Raw genomic sequence first — 15,726 nt, 5'->3', positions numbered from 1 at the left:
TATATATTATTTGTATAATTGCCTTGAGTCAGTAATTCAGTGCTCTTTTTTAACGACTTTGTGGCTAAGCTTTATGGCGGTTTTTCCTTATTTGGACGATATATTGGTACTAAGTCAATCTTTTCATTTAGAGAATTTCACACAAACCAATTTCTGTTGTTTCTTCAAAGACATGTTTGGAGGATCAGGAGCAAGTTAGTATTATACTGACAAAAATTGTACATCTAAACAGCACTCACATTCCTATGAAAGAATTAGGAAGGATATAGACTTGGATGAGACTCCTCGGTGGAGTTCAGAGCTAGAATATTAAAATTTAACTTTTATTTGAAGTTATTAAAATATATTACAAACACACAAAGACAAAAACTTTTAAAATTATCGTCTGCTGTGAAGATTATTGCCTTTATTAAGTAAATCCTCAATAGGAATAAACGAATAACAAGTGAATTGTGGGCTTTAGTGATAGGCTTCTGTATAGCATAATAAATCTTGAATCAAATATTGAATGCTTTTCCTAGGATATAAGTAAATTGTATAGTAGTGTGGTTTTTCTTTTACTCAGATTATGATAGTCAAATATACTGCTAGGGTTAGGGCACAATCAATGTTGCTACCATTAATCCTTTATTCTCATAGAGTTAGACAATTTATCTGAGGAGATGTTAGTTTTCATAATATGACATACAGGTCCTTAGTTTACCTAGGTAAGTACAATTAGCCAATGGACCGATAATAATAGGATTTTTGGCTCTTATGCCTTTTATAGTAAAGAGGTATACCTTATTCTTCTAGTGTTGCAGGTAGTTTTGTTATTTTTCACGATTAAATAGGATTTATTTTATAGTTCCCCACTAGATGTCAGTTTTGTAATATGCAATCACCCTATCGTTTGGGAAATGACATTCAGTATGTAATTCGGGTAATTAAATTCATCAGGGTGCAGGGAACATCTGAAAGAATACTGAGGACACTGATGTGAATATATTGGTGGATTTACTGTTAGCCTTAATATTCACTTGGGAGTCTTAAGAGTCTTTAAGATATAGTTAGTTTATATTAGGACTCGATAACATTAGGCTTTCAATAAAAGGCAGACACTGGGGGGGGGCTCACAGTCCCCTAGCAATGAAAGAAGTATCTCTAATACTTTCTTGGGCTGAATCCAACTCTTGTCTAATCACTGCGATTCATATACCAGGTGAAGACAATTTAGAAATGGATTAACTCAGCCGTCAGATTCTACATCCGGGGAGTGGTCTCTCTATCCTGATGTGTTCTATCAGATTGAGCAGATGTGGAGTCTTCCAGACGTAGATCTGATGGCCTCTTGTCTAAACAAGAAACTTCCCAGATACCTCTCCAGGTCCAGGGATCTTCAGATGTAATTGATGAATGGTCTAGCAGTTCCATGGTTTTACCAACCTGCTCACATTTTTTTTTACCTCTGGGAGTGATCTCAAAGATCATAATGGAACAATTTTATGTGTTTCTGATAGCACCATCATGGCCTCACAGGTTCTGGTATGCAGACCTTGTCCAAATGTCCAGTTGCCAACCTTGGTCACTTCCTCTAAGACCAGACATTCTGTCTCAAGGCCCATTTTTCCATCCGGATCTCAAATCTCTAAATTTGAAGGCATGGAAATTGAACGCTTAGTCCTTAGTCATAGAGGTTTCTCTGACTCTGTGATCAACACTATGATACAGGCTTGTAAGCCTGTTTCAAGGAAAATATATCATACGGTTTGGAAAAACTATATTTCATGGTGTTCCACTCATGATTATTCTTGGCATTCTTTTAGGATTCCTAGGATTCTACAGTTTCTTCAGGATGGTTTGGATAAAGGTTTCTCTGCCAATACTTTGAAATGACAAATCTCTGCTCTTTCTGTTTTATTTTCACAGAAAGATTGTTAATCTTCCTGATGTTCACTGTTTCGTACAGGCTTTGACTCATATCAAACTTGTTATTAAATCTATCTCTCCTACTTGGAGTCTAAATTTGGTATTAAAGACTTTGCAGGCTCCTCCTTTTGAGCCTATGCATTATTTGGACATTAAACTACTTTCTTGGAAAGTGTTATTTCTCTTGGCTATCTCTTCTGCTAGAAGATTTTCTGAATTGTTTGCTCTCTCTTACGAGTCTCCTTATCTGATTTTCCATCAAGATAAAGCTGTTTTGCGGACTTCGTTTACATTTTTGCCTAAAGTTGTGAATTCTAACAACATCAATAGGGAAATTATTGTTCATTCCTTGTGTCCTAATTCTAAGAATACTCTTGAAAGGTCTTTACATTCTTTGGATGAGGTAAGAGCTTTATGTTGAGGCTACTAAAGATTTCAGAAAGACTTCTAGTCTATTTGTTATTTTTTTCTGGTTCCAGAAAAGGTCAGAAAGCCTCTGCCATTTCTTTGGCATCTTGGTTGAAACTTCTGATTCACAAAGCTTATTTGTAGGTGTGGCAGTCTTCGCCTCAGAGAATTACAGCTCATTCTACAAGATCAGTTGCCATATTTTGGGCTTTCAAGAATGAAGCTTTAGTTGATCAAATTTGCAAAGCAGCCACTTGGCCTTCTTTGCATACATTTACTAAATTTTACCATTTTTATGTTTTTGCTTCTTCAGAAGCAGCTTTTGGTAGAAAGGTTCTCCAGGCAGCTGTCTCGGTTTGATTCTAGTGCCTATGATTTAATATTTTTTAATTTAATTTCTCAGTGGAAATAAATGTTTTTATTTTATGCCTCTCTCTAGAGTCTCGTGGACTTCCACATCTTGGGTATTATATCCCATACTTCACTAGCTCATGGACTCTTGCCACCTATATGAAACATAATATATGTAAGAACTTACCTGATAAATTCATTTCTTTTATGGTAGCAAGAGTCCATGAGACCCACCCAATTTTTGGGGGGTTATGATTTTTTTTATACAAAGCACTTTATTTATCCTGTTCCTCTTTTTTATGCTTTTACTTCTTTTACACCTCACTAACTTGGCTATACGTTAAACTGAGGTAAGAGTGAGGTGGGAGATGTATTTATAGGCATTTGAGGTTTGGGAAACTTTGCCCCCTCCTGGTAGGAATGTATATCCCAATACATCACTAACTCATGGACCCTTGCCACCATGAAATAACTTAATTTATCAGGTAAGTTCTTACATAAATTATGTTTTTGGTACTGAAAAAATTAGTACTCTCATGGTCAGGTCCATGGAGAAATTTGACAGCTTATCTATGTTCACAAGATACCTACACACAGAAAAGATAATAATTTGTTGTGAGGCTTACCCAATGCTGGCCAGCTCCCTACCAGTCTAGTATAATACTATTCTTCTGAGTTTCCTCTGGAAGGTCAAGTGCAATGCTCTTTAAAGGAAAATGCTTAAGGCCAGATAACAAGTGGAGTGCAAAATAACAATTTAACTAAATCGATAATTGTGCTCCTCTTTGTAATACCAGGGCACGCTAATGTGTACTGGTATTACAAGTTTACAGCAATACGAACACAAGTGAAGAGGTAAGTCGGGCAGTAATGGGCAGCAGTTAGTAAATATATATGCATATTACTATATACACATATTAACACATAAATATATATGTATATAAGCATATACATATATATTTACTGGGAATACACAGCTCCCATAGGCCACAATGTAAAAGCATTTTTAATTTTTTCTAACATCCCACCAACTTTAAAGCCCCTAAACTGCCTATTGCAGTTTTTTTTTTATTTTAATTTTTTGGGGGGCACTTTGAGAAAATTAACCAGAGATTGGATCTCTGGTTAATATTCAGGGTGCTACTGCAAATTTGCCCGTTTGTGGGAGCACGATAAATTAGCGCTCCACTGGCAATCTAGCCCTTAATGTTTTAAAAGGTTATTGAGGGCTGGACATCATAACCTTCAATTTAAACAACATTATTTGTACTTTTATAAAAGAGATCTTTGAAATGGGTTTTCTAGTTGAGCAACTGATCAGCTAGCTTTACATATTCTCCCATATAGAACTTTTATTTTGTGATTTCAGAGCCTGGGAGGCATTGCATGGCAAATCTATTTTCAAAGAATTCTTGCTGCCTCTTCTACCAAGCAAGCAATGGTAACCTCCTATCTCTCAGGCGTTCTATGTGCTGTGATGGGTGTTCCATCTATTCTGATTGGTGCAGCTGCAGCCTCAACAGGTAGAACTACACAGTCTCTTGCATTTGAAAAGTTTTTGTAATGGTTCACCTACTGTAATGCTACCTAACTCTATCATCTTCTTACCATGATTATTTAAGACTGGAATCAGACTAACTATGGCTTACCAACGCCCAATGAGAGAAATGAGTCGAACATGATATTGCCCTTGGTTCTACAGCATCTTTGTCCTACGTATGTGTCTGTAGCTGGTTTAGGCGCCATAGCAGCAGCTGTAATGTCGTCTGCAGACTCCTCCCTTCTGTCGGCCAGCTCTATGTTTGCGTACAATATATACAAAAAGCTGCTGAGGAAAAAGGTGAGCTTTTATGGTATTCTTTTAGCTTACTTTGTTTAATAGTTTTTCAAAGTACTCCTGTAGTATGTGAAAAAAAACATCTTATTTCATGTAATTATTATTATTATTATTCTTTATTTATAAAGTGCCAACAGATTCCGCAGCACTGCCCATGGGTACAGAGATAAAAGTACAACATAGAAACAATACAATAAAAGACAACATTTTACAGACAGATAATGGTTGAATTGAGAGGGCCTTATTCCTGTGGGAACCTGCAATCTAGATATTTCAAAGAGGGTTTTTTCAAAGCAGTTCAAGACTAATTTATCTGTGTAAAAGTCAAGAGCTGTTAAGTTTTAGACAGTTTATTTAGTAATATTATTATTATTATTAATGTTTATTTATAAAGCGCTAACATTTTATGCAGCACTATACAGAGGTACATTACATTAATTAAGGTAAAACAGTACTAGGGGTCAATTTATCAAAGCGTCAACTGATAATACGCTTGAATGCCGTATTGTATTTGTCGCGAGATTGATCCGCCGTAGTTATTAAAGCATCAAGATTGGCAAATGTTGAAATTTGTGACGTAAAATATGATCCTGCGATCTCAATCTGACACAGATCGATGCTTGCATCATTACAGATGTTTCGAATTCACATTTGACTCTATTTGACACTTTTCCCAATTTATCAAACATTTTTACAGGTACACTGGTGTCTATTTCGACGCAGCGTACCTAGTTTTCAATCCGCCACGCTTCAGGTCGCGGATGCCATAGAACTCAATGGGAGTCTGAAAACACAGAAAGCTTATGTTCGATGCTGCAAGAGAATAAAGTATATTACATAATAAAAGTAAATTAGAAACTCTATTAAAATTGTATACCCTTTATAAATCAAACAATATTATTGCTCCACATTTGGTGCACTAGCAGATATAGGGATAAAAATGAAAAATACATTACAATTTATGGATTATGCTACAAATTAGTCTCTCATTCCAAAGCAAGGGGACAATATTATTTCTACAAATTTGTTGAAACGTTTTGCCCCAAACTTGTCGCACTAATAGATATAGAGATAAAAATGAAATAAATACACAATGTAATATAGCTAACTTCCTTTTATTTTTATGGGAAAAATCTATGTGCACCATGTTTAAGCCATCTAATATAAGTCCCACTCTCCACGTCGCACCAATTTTGACTCAACACTTTTCGCACCAATTATGACGCAAACTCGTAAACAACCCACACACTAGTGAATTTTTCAACCACTTTTGATTGGAATATGCATAATCACATGATTTATGACATCAACCAATCTGATTCAAATATACATTTTAAACTATCACTAACGAATCAAATTACTCGATACTTTTGTCATTGATCACTCATCAGAACTTTTAAGTGCCATTTGTTACATTGTGTATTATACTTTGAAAGTATGTATATGTGAAATTAGTATTAAAGATAAACAAAAATAAAAGATTAGCTTTAGAGAAATGTGCTTGTTCATGAACAGTAATGAAATGGTATAAATAAAGTTGGGGAAAACACGAATAACCGTGACATTGATGACTGTTAGTTAACAACAGATCGATGCTCTTCGCACCGTACTTGACGCGCATGTTTTTGACAGCTTTTTTGATAAATAAGGGTATTGTATTCAGATCCGCATCAGCGATGTCTGGCGAGCGTATTTACGCCGGCGAATGCACTGAGATTGACTATTTGATAAATTGACCCCTTAGAGTTACAATAACAAGTTATACAATGGTACGTTATATACATTGCACAAGCTTCTTTAACAAACAATACAAAAGTTCCTTAAAACACTAACAGTTATGTTTTCCATTAAATGTGAGGAAATAATACAATAAAACAAGTTATTTTATTTGTTTTTTTACATGCAAAAAACCTAAAGGACTGTTACATACAGTATAATTGCATAACCAACAGGTGCTCAGTGCTTACTCTAAACTTAAAACAAGCAGTACATTTTTTCTGACACATTTCAAAACGTACTTCAATTGGATGGCCACCTGTATCATGTGACAGCCATCAGCCAATAACAATCTCACATACTGTACATATAAACTGAGAACTTTTGCACAGGATCAGGGGTAGCTGGTGCGTCAGAAAGTGCTCGATATGAATCATGAAAGTTTCATTTTGCTTTTAGTGTTTCTTTAAAAAGGGAGATGAAGTCAATATTAAGCTTTCAGGATACAGAGTGTACAATAAAACAATATATATCTATTTTACTTCTATTATCAAACGTACTTATATCCTTTGTTAAAATGTAGCTCCTTTCCATGAGAGCATATAGAGGTAGCCACAGGAGTGGCAGAAGTGCTTACAACAATATGTGTAACAATGTTATACATACACTGTAGTTCTCAAGACATGTGCACACTGCTGAGCCTACCTTAGTATGCTCTCAGGGAAAGGCAGCTATGATTCAACAAAAGATACTAAAAGAGGTAACTTTGATCAGAGAAGTAAACCAGGAAGTGTTTTTTAACATTATAAACTTTATCTGAATAAAGTTTAGTTTAGTCTGACATGTCTCTTTAAATCATTTTAACCCTTTGAGTGCTAAGCCCTTTCCCACCTGGGTGCTAAGATTTTTTAATGTTTAAAAAAAAAAAAAAATTTGAACAATTTGTTTTTTTATTTTATTTTTTCCAGACCCCCAAGACTTATACGGTTGGAAAAGTTAGGCGATTCCCTTTCCAATGGTGTCTTGGGGGTCTGTAATTGCTTAGATGCCTGAGATACATTAACATTAACATTGTTAAGTATAAATAAAGTTGCGTGGTGACATCACCGCGTTATTGCGCATGACGTCACCACGCAAAACGGGAAGCCCCAGCAATGCCTGTCACTCTACAGGCACAATCGCTGGGGTAGGAGCGGGTGGGAGACCTCAGATCTCCCTCAAGGTGGGAGAGTGTTAGTGACGGCTCTGAGCCGTCATTAGCACCGGAGTGGGATACTCTGTGACGGCTCAGAGCCGTCATAAGCAGTCAAAGGGTTAATTACTAAGAATATTAACGGTCCATAAAACCCCCCAAAAAACCTTCATGATTTAGATAGAGCAAGCAATTTAAAAAAACGTTTCCAATTTATTTTATTATCACATTCGCTTTGTTCACTTTGTTGAAAAGCAGGTAGGTAGGCTCAGGAGTTGCACACATGTCTGCAGCACCATATGGTAGGAGTTGTGCTAGAATGTCATACAGTTGCAATAGCACTAGATGGCAGCAGTGTTTAAAGGCATGTGCATGTTACCTACCTAGGTATCTCTTCAGCAAAGAAAACCATGAGACCCAAACAAAGGTAATAACAGAAGTACATTTGAACTTAATGGGACACTAAACCCAATTTTTTTTTTTACATGCTTTAGATAGAGTGTGCAATTTTAAGCAACTTTCTAATTTACTCCTATTATCAATCGGCCAGATTACGAGTTTTGCGTTAGAAGCTGTGTGGTGCTAACAAGCAGTTTATTCTCACCGCTCACTTACCTGCAGCGCTGGTATTACGGGTTTTTACAAACCCGGCGTTAAAAGGCAAGAAGTGAGCGTAGAGCAAAATTGTGCTCCTTACCGCACTTCAATACCAGCGCTTCTTAAGTCAGCGGTGAGCTGGTCGTACGAGCTCGTGCACGATTTCCCCATAGGAATCAACGGGGAGAGCCGGCTGAAAAAAAAGCCTAACACCTGCAAAAAAGCAGCGTAAAACTCAGTAACGCAGCCTCATTGATTCCTATGTATAAATAAAATTTATGTTTACACCTAACATCCTAACATGAACCCCGAGTCTAAACACCCCTAATCTTACACTTATTAACCCCTAATCTGCCGCCCCTGACATCGCCACCACCTACATTATATTGATTAACCCCTAATCTGCTGCTCCGGACACCGTCGCCACCTACATTATATTTATTAACCTCTAATCTGTTGCCCCCAACATCGCTGACACCTACATTGATTTTATTAACCCCTAATCTGCCGCCCCTGACATCGTCGCCACCTACCTACACTTATTAACCCCTAATCTACCACTCCGGACATCGCCGCCACTATAATAAGCATATTAACCCCTAAACTGCCCCACTCCCGCCTCGCAAACATTAGTAAAATATTATTAACCACTAATCTGCTGTCCCTAACATCGCCGCCACAAACCTACATTTATTAACCCCTAATCTGCCGCCCCCAACGTCGCCGCCACTATACTAAATGTATTAACCCCTAAACCTAAGTCTAACCCTAACACCCCCTAACTTAAATATAATAACAATAAATCTAAATAAAAATTAATATTATTACCTAAATAATTCCTATTTAAAACTAAATACCTTTAAAATAACCCTTAGCTAGCTACAATATAACTAATAGTTACATTGTATCTATCTTAGGGTTTATTTTTATTTTACAGGCAAGTTTGTATTTATTTTAACTAGGTAGAATAGTTACTAAATAGTCATTAACTATTTAATAACTACCTAGCTAAAATAAATACAAATTGACCTGTAAAATAAAACCTAACCTAAGTTCAAATGCCCTTTTCAGGGCAATGGGGAGCTTAGATTTTTTTAGTTAGGTTTTTATTTGGGGGGTTTGTTGTGTGGGTGGTGGGTTTTACTGTTGGGGGGTGTTTGGATTTTTTTTCTTTACAGGTAAAAGAGCTGATTTCTTTGGGCAATGCCCCGCAAAAGGCCCTTTTAAGGGCTATTGGTAGTTTAGTTTAGGCTACGTTTTTTTTTTTATTTTTTTAATTTTTTTTATATTGATAGGGCTGTTAGATTAGGTGTAATTAGTTTAAATATCTTGTAATTTGTTTATTATTTTCTGTAATTTAGTGTTTGTTTGTTTTTGTACTAATTGTATTTAATTTATTTAATTGCATTTAACTTAGGTCATTTATTTAATTGTAGTGTAGTGTTAGGTGTTAGTGTAACTTAGGTTAGGTTTTATTTTACAGGTCAATTTGTATTTATTTTAGCTAGGTAGTTATTAAATAGTTAATAACTATTTAGTAACTATTCTACCTAGTTAAAATAAATACAAACTTGCCTGTAAAATAAAAATAAACCCTAAACTAGATACAATGTAACTATTAGTTATATTGTAGCTGGCTTAGGGTTTATTTTACAGGTAAGTATTTAGTTTTAAATAGGAATTATTTAGGTAATAATATTAATTTTTATTTAGATTTATTGTAATTATATTTAAGTTAGGGGGTGTTAGGGTTAGATTTAGGATTAGGGGTTAATAAATTTAATATAGTGGCGGCGACGTTGGGGACGGCAGATTAGGGGATAATAAATATAATGTAGGTGGCGGCGATGTTGGGTGCAGCAGATTAGGGGTTAATAAGTATAATGTAAGTGGCAGCGATTTTAGGGGCGGCAGATTAGGGGTTAATAATATTTAACTAGTGTTTGTGAGGCGGGAGTGCAGCGGTTTAGGGGTTAATATGTTTATTATAGTGGTGGCGATGTCCGGAGCGGCAGATTAGGGGTTAAACATTTTCTTTTAGTGTTTGCGATGTGGGAGGACCTCGGTTTAGGGGTTAATAGGTAGTTTATGGGTGTTAGTGTACTTTTTAGCACTTTAGTTATGAGTTTTATGCTACGGCGTTGTACCATAAAACTCTTAACTACTGACTTTAAAATGCGTTAGGGATCTTGGAGGTAGAGGGTGTACCGCTCACTTTTTGGCCTCCCAGGACAGACTCTTAATACCAGCGCTATGGAAGTCCCATAGAAAAAAGGGTTTACGAAGTTTAAGTAAGTCGTTTTGCGGTAAGGCCAGAAAAGTGTGTGGTGCCCCTAAACCTGCAAGACTTGTAATAGCAGTGGTAGTGAAAAAGCAGCGTTAGGTCCTGTTAACGCTGCTTTTTCAGCCTAACGCACAACTCGTAATGTAGCCAAATGTTTCTTCATTCTCTAGCTATCTTTATTTAAAAAGCAGGAATGTAAAGCTTAGGTGCCGGTGTTCTGGTAGGAGGGCGAATTTAGGAAAACAGCGAACCATGTCACGTCCTGTGACGTTACATCAGCTGTTTCACAAATTTTGGACCTAATGCACATGCATGCCAGTATATGTCACTGGTAAAATATTTAGAGCTGTGAAATTCCGGAACCCTTTCTAGAGCGCATGCGTGGGATTTTGTATCACAAATGGTGCGCTCATGGAAAGCTTTTTATTCGACTCCTCAGCAATATTCGGAACTCCGCCCCTCACTGCAACTACTCCCATTACTACTACTACTCTAAAGCTGAGTCTCCATGCTCGTGCATGACAAACAGCCACTCGGCTATCGCCACTGCTTCTTCTACTGATCCAATGCAGCTTTTCACAGGCTCCCTTCAATGTCATTGTGTTTCATACATCTCCAATTCATTATTCTCTTTGTTAATCAACCAATAGATTTACTGCTGCAACAAATGTTTAGACAAACACCGAGTGGCTGTTTGTCATGCACGAGCATGGAGACTCAGCTTTAGAGTAGTAGTAGTAATGGGAGTAGTTGCAGTGGAGGGCGGAGTTCCGAATATTGCTGAGGAGCTGAATAAAAAGCTTTTGAGTGCACCATTTGTGATACAAAATCCCACGCATGCGCTCTAGAAAGGGTTCCGGAATTTCACAGCTCTAAATATTTTACCAGTGACGTATGCGGCCAGGTATGTGATGACGCTGGCACGCATGCGCATTAGGTCCATAATTTGTGAAACAGCTGATGTAACGTCACAGGAAGTGACATGGTTCGCTGTTTTCCAAAGTTCGCCCTCTTATCAGAACACCGGCCCGTTTTAGGTCCAGAACCCTGGATAGTGCTTGCATATTGGTGATTACATTCAGCCAACCAATAAGCAAGCATAACCCAGGTTCTGATAAAAAAAGGGCCGGCTCCTAACCTTACATTGCTGCTTTTTAAATAAAGATAGCAAGAGAACGAAGACAAATTGATAATAGAAGTAAATTAGAAAGTTACTTAAAATGACATGCTCTATCTGAATCATAAAAAAGAGAAAAAAATAGGATTTAGTATCCCTTTAACACTGTATGCCCTGTTTGAATCAGAAAATAATTTTTTGGGGGTTCCCTGTCCCTTTAACTTAAGCCCGAAATCATAATTCTCCAATCTTTGCTTCTTAGTATGTTTACAGAGAAAATACAGACACTGGATTAAACTATGTTGCGGCACCTTAAAGTCTCGTCATGACTTTTGGGTCTAAATATTGACATTTATTTTCCAGTAAATTATATCAGGCTTCAGTTACAAAAAAATGATAGATGCATATTTGTATGTAACCTTGAATTATTGTTTTAAAGGGACATGAAACCCAACATTTTCCAGTTTGCTTAATTTCTCTTATTTGCTCCAATCTCTTAGTATCCTTTGTTAAAGAAACAGCACTGCACGTGAGTGAGCTAATAGTGTGAGGCATATATGTGCAGCCACCAATCAGCAGCTCCTGAGCCTACCTAGGTATGCTTTTTAAAAAAGGATACCAGGAGAACAAAACAAATTAAAAAATAGAAGTACATTGGAAATGTGTTTAAAATGGAATGTTATATCTAAATCATAAAAGAAAAAATTTGGGTTTCATGTTCCTTGAAGTAAACTGTTAATTTTATCTTTATAATTGGATTGATAGCATTTTTTTTTTCATATATTCCCCCCCCCCCCCCATGTGCACATTTATTCTAAAATAAGCAACAATAATCTATTCACCTATATTACAGTCACTGAATAAAGACAATAGATTTTATTTTCAGATTTTTTTTAAAATTGCTTTTGTAAGTAATAGATAAAATAAATATATGATATAGGGTCTATTTTTCTTTGTGTTATTTTCAGAGTTTTGTGATATTTACAAATACCAAAATATACAGTTAAAGGGACTGTAAACATCATTTCTGTTCTGTCTTGCAATAAAATAACATTTCAGTTTAAACGGTTTAGCATATTAATAAATATTAAATATTAGAGCTTTTCAATAGCCAAACTCCAACCTCCTGTATTATTTTGAGGAGCCAATCAGGGCTTGAGCCTGCAGCTGATCACATTATTAGTATAAAGTACATTCATTTGCAGTTGTTAGGAAATATATGTAGCCAGGTTTGCCTTAGGAAGTCTGCAGTGTGCTATTCCAGTTCTGAATATTAGAAAAGTCCCAATTTTCAGAGCTAAGTTACACAAAATTTGGGGGAAATAAAATAATAATTTTAATCTCAAGCTGCTTACTGTCCCTTTAAACAATGTAGGATCTTTCTTGTTCTTACACTTAATATTATCTTCCCTTATTGCACAGGCCTCTGATAGAGAAGTTATCTGGATAATGCGACTCTCCATGGTGTTGCTTGGATCTGCAGGAATGGGACTGGCATTTCTATCAAATTCGGTGTATGACCTTTGGTTCCTAAGTGGCGAGCTGGTGTATTCTCTTTTATTTCCTCAACTTTGCTCTGCCCTTTTTATAGCGGGTACCAATGCTTATGGGTCCGCAGCTGGATTCTTTTTGGGCTTCATCCTTAGGCTTTTTGGAGGAGAAAATTCTTTAAAGATTCCTCCACTTATCCATTATCCAGGATGCACTCTTGTGGATGGTGTCTATGTCCAGCTATTTCCATTTAAGACATTTACTATGCTAGTTAGTTTGATTACTATTGTTGTCATTTCTTATTCTGCACAGTTTTTGTTTATGAAAAACGTGTTGCCAATTCATTGGGATGTTTGTAATATATTTAGAAAAGAGCCAGTTCCTTTGGTGCAACATGAGTTGGAAGAAAAAGTAACTCTTCAACCTAATTCATGATAGAGTAGCCAAGTAAGTTACAATTACAAAAGATTTCACATATTTCCAAATATAATTATATGCAATAATATTACTGTATAAAAAGTATCTATGAATAGATCAGCTTTGCAATAATTTATAATATATACTGTCCAAAAAAATGACAGGGCTAATATTAATTATATTTAAATATATATCCTGTCAAAGAAACTGTAGAAATACATAACATGATGATTACACTGTTATCCTGCACACTTTGTAAATATTCTTCTTTTTTTTCCATTTGAAACATGATGTATATCAGTCTACTCCAATGCGCCAGTGCACAATTCAAAAGTCCACAAGGTCTTCAAAACAGGTCAAAACTTTTTCAGCAATAAAATTATTTTATGCAAAATGGCTGCCTGATATTTCTAATTTTTCTATATTTTCTTTCAGCTATAGCATTGTTATTATATCTAAAGTTTCAGGAGACAGCTCGCTTCTCCCATATAAATGACCGTAAGAGTGGAGGATTCGGAGGAATATTGTTAAAGAATTTAAACCTATGTCAGAGAATGTCTAAAATTATCTCTGAGCATTTATATTTCTATACACACACACACACAAGAGAAAATAGAGAAATGCACTTAACTGAGAAAGAACAAAAGCTGGAAAAACTTATGTGCTTGTCCACAAGGCCAATACCACTCAGGATGCTGTTTCGTTTAGCTCCCTATGCCTTTCACAAAGGAGAAATATCCTGTTGCATATCCGTCTGATCCAAACCCAAACTACCAGGCAATTCTCCTCTTAACAAGCAAAAACTACAAACACCAGGCATACATTTTGACCTTTCTGGGTCTCATCAGTGAGGTGCAGTTGCATTTTTCTAGGGCAGTGGTTCCCAAAGTGGGTCGTACTGCCCCCGGAGGTTGGTGGGATTATTGAGGGGGCACTAATAGGCATAAGAGGTAAGAGGGGGGCACTGGGATTACCATAGGGGGCACTAGTAGGGAAGGAGTGGAAGAGGATGCTAGTGGCCCCTCCACGTAGAACTATAGTAATTTGTAGTCCTTTATCTAAGATGCGCAAAGCAAAACAACTTTCTCTGTGATTACCTTGTATCTAAGTCTCTGCAGACTGCCCACTTATCTCAGTTCTTTTGACAGACTTGCATTTTAGCCAATCAGTGAGCACAATGTTATCTATATGACACACATGAAATAACACTATCTAACTGTGAAAAACTGTCAAATGCAGATAAAAGGCAGCTTTAATGGCTTAGTAATCAGTTTATGAACCTACTTAGGTTTAGCTTTTAACAAAGAATACCAAGAGAACAAAGAAAATTTGATGATAAAAGTAAATTGGAAAGTTTTTTTTTAAAATTGCATGCCCTATTTGAAGTTTAATTTTGACTTGACTGTCCCTTTAACTGCACAGCATAGAATCATTGTGTAGAAGCAGGAAACCCAGTAAAAGCTTGTTGTGCTTGTCTGAGTAATTTTGTACACAATCAACCATCCAAAGTTTTTAAATCTTCTGCCAGACATAATCTGGTGATGCACCACATAACACTTTGGTAAGTAGAATGCACTTCCTATAATGTTCATTTATTGGCACAGTTGTACAACTATAATCCAAGCAAAGAAGTCAACTCCAGATCGCCAGCTATGGTGATTTTGGACCTCTGCTAAGTGACATGAAACCAGAGAGTGGAAAACTGGTATCACTTTGTCAAGCCCATCCATCGGATAACCAGTTTTTGAACAGTGAAGTATTTACTAAATGTGTTTTATAAGAATAATACAGTTTTAATAAAATGTAAAACATTTTTTAAAATTAATTGTTACTCCTTTATATTGTATAGTGTCAATATATTTATTAGAGGTTGTGCACTGCTGGTCTGAATATTATTTTTATGAGTTACATTAGAGGGACGTCTATGATTTACTTATAGAACCAAGGGGGCAGTGACCTGAAAAATTTTGAGAACCAATGCTCTAGGGCAGTGTTGGAAAACTTTGGCACTCCAGATTTTTTAGAACTACATTTACCATGATGCTCTACTAGACTTCAGCGAGCCTGAGCATCATGGGAAATGCAGTTCTGAAACTTCTGGAGTGCCAAGGCTCGCAATCACTGCACTGCATGTGAGCAAGGAGTCCACGCCTGGTTTCCTCTTTTACTCTTAGGGCAAACCTAGAGTAATTTACATACACAAAAAAAGAAAATAGAGAGAGACACTCAACTGAGACCGAATAAAAGTTGGAAAAATATGTAAGTGAAAAATATGTAGAAATTGGAATTTTTTTTATTATCATGTTGTCCAGGATGCATAATGCAGACTGTCTGCATTATTAATTAAAACTGACTAGCTGGTTATTTTCTAACAATTGTCTACAAAACAGTTGCATGGTTTTCAACGT

At 36.3% G+C, this 15,726-nt stretch overlaps 1 protein-coding gene across 1 annotated transcript in view; it reads left to right on the top strand.

Annotated features, from left to right (window-relative positions):
* The window catches only part of LOC128654611 (high-affinity choline transporter 1), a 91,287-nt gene extending 77,575 nt beyond the window's left edge, over window positions 1-13,712 (top strand). Inside the window, exons 6-8 of the mRNA XM_053708618.1 lie at window positions 4,037-4,190; window positions 4,290-4,507; window positions 12,833-13,712. Of these exons, the coding sequence (XP_053564593.1) occupies window positions 4,037-4,190; window positions 4,290-4,507; window positions 12,833-13,336 (876 nt within the window). The 3' untranslated portion in view covers window positions 13,337-13,712. The remainder of the gene's footprint in view (window positions 1-4,036; window positions 4,191-4,289; window positions 4,508-12,832) is intronic.
* Window positions 13,713-15,726: the final 2,014 nt, after the last annotated feature.

This window comes from Bombina bombina, chromosome 3 (assembly GCF_027579735.1).
Source record: "Bombina bombina isolate aBomBom1 chromosome 3, aBomBom1.pri, whole genome shotgun sequence".
Taxonomy (NCBI): domain Eukaryota; kingdom Metazoa; phylum Chordata; class Amphibia; order Anura; family Bombinatoridae; genus Bombina; species Bombina bombina.
The sequence above is the reverse complement of the archived record's forward strand: the minus strand, read 5'-3'. Positions and strand labels throughout refer to the sequence as shown.